A 2,058-nucleotide genomic window follows, 5' to 3' on the forward strand; every position below is an offset into this window, starting at 1 on the left:
AAGAAATCTATATTTGAAATGTAGAAAGCAATCTAAGCCATTATAAAAATAATGCATCTCACAGGTGGTTCCTATTATCTATCTATGTATCTATCTATCTACCTTTAATTCTTTTTGTAAATATGTCAAGATCATTTTGAACAAAAAAGTCTAATTAAGTTGGATGAATTTAACCAAAATTTTTAAAGGGAATGAAGATAGAATTTTTCCTGGCTTCTGAGAACTAATAGGAACAAAAATGATAGAAATTTTAGACACATATAAGATTCCTAAATATATGCTTTTAATATATTTATATTATAGCATTACTTAAAAGATAAGAAACCATTGAACCATTGTCAATGACAAATAGTAGAAGCTAACTTGCTTTTAACATTATTCCAAAATGACTTTGAATAGCTCACTTAATTTTAAATTAATACATGAGGTCACAATCTAAAAAATCCTACTTTAAAGTTACAAACATTGAAAATAAGAACCAAAAAACTGACTAATCATTTTTTAAAATATGCAGTACCATTTAAGTATAAACTTTACATCTATAGATATTGTTCTAAGTACTTTATTTTGCAATCTGTGTTTGTTATTAATGCATATATAATATACATAATAGTTTTGTATAAAGTTCATGTTTACAAAACAATGTTTCGTTTGTAGATTTTACCCTTCATTGTAATCTAGACAAGTATTTGCCATCTAAACTAAATATGTTCAAAAGGAATAAATAAGGAAGATCTGCAACAAAGATATAAAGAATATCAGTGTACCAATGAATGAATTATGTGCTACTTTTATGGTTTACTATGTTGGAGTTAAATCTGGAGAGGGAGGCATCTATGACGAGATTAACCTGCAGATGTAGACAGCATCCTTTGAGAACAGAGAAGCTTCTTAATTGCAATCTTCATGTCCTTATTTCTCAGACTATAGATGATAGGGTTGAAAAAAGGAGCAAGAACTGCAAACATCAGTGCAATGGCTGTGTCCAAAATTGGTGGAAAAGTAGCTGAGAACCGCAGGTACATGAGGGAGACACTGCCGTAAAACATCAGAAAGACACCAAGATGGGCAGCACAAGTAGAGAAGGCCTTCTGGCGCCCTTCGCCAGAGGGAATCCTCAGGATCACAGTGATGATTCTGATGTAAGAGATGGCAATCACCAAGACAGAGAAGATGATGGCCACAGCATGAACTACATCCTCTACCAGAATCATGGAGGTATCCGTACAGGCCAAACGCAACACAGGTTCAAAGTCACAGAAGATCTGATGAATTTGGTTGGGGCCACAGAAGGGCAGTGTGGATATCCAGGCAATCTCTGGGAGCAACACAAGAAAACCAAAGATGCAGGAGCCAGCAGAGAGCTGAGCACAGAGCCTGGGGGTCATGATGGTTGGGTACCGGAGAGGATTACAGATAGCAACATACCTGTCTATAGCCATTGTGGTCAACAAAATACCCTCTGAATTTCCCAGTGAATGGAAAAAGTACATCTGCAAGAGGCAGCCAATCATGGAGATTGTCCTCTGCTTGCTGATGAGGTTGGAGAGCATTTTGGGAATGGTTGCAGTCGTATACCAGATCTCCAGAAATGAGAAGATGCTGATGAAATTATACATGGGGTTGTGAAGACGAGCATCCATCCTGACTGCAAAAAACACAATGAGATTCCCAATAACAATGAATATGTAAATGAAGAACAAAGGGATGAAGAAGAGGACACCACCATCTTCAAACTTGGGAAAGCCAGAAAAAAGGAATTCTGTCACTGAAGTGTTTCTGTTACTTCTCATTATAGTTTCAGCAAAGTTTATCTTCATGAGTAAAATTACAAAGCTCAATTCCTAGATGAAAGGTAAAAAGTCAGACTTATTGGTTCATTCAAAAACTAAATGGAAAGTAAAATTTAGTAAAATCATTTATTTCTCTCTCTCCTTGGATTAATAAATAGATATCCACTTGGTACCAATGCTGTCCCTCAGATATCCATGCATTTGTTGCTTCCAGTAGTGAAGAAGAAACTATCTTCATAAAATGTATGTCCTACTGAAGAATAGA

At 35.4% G+C, this 2,058-nt stretch overlaps 1 protein-coding gene across 1 annotated transcript; it reads right to left on the bottom strand.

The window, feature by feature from the left end:
* Positions 1 to 845: 845 nt before the first annotated feature.
* On the bottom strand, positions 846 to 1,793 carry LOC119828008 (olfactory receptor 6K3-like). Its single transcript, XM_038350021.1, has one exon. The coding sequence runs from the start codon at positions 1,791 to 1,793 to the stop codon at positions 846 to 848; it is 948 nt and encodes a 315-aa protein (XP_038205949.1).
* Positions 1,794 to 2,058: the final 265 nt, after the last annotated feature.

Source organism: Arvicola amphibius, chromosome 12 (assembly GCF_903992535.2).
Source record: "Arvicola amphibius chromosome 12, mArvAmp1.2, whole genome shotgun sequence".
Lineage (NCBI taxonomy): Eukaryota > Metazoa > Chordata > Mammalia > Rodentia > Cricetidae > Arvicola > Arvicola amphibius.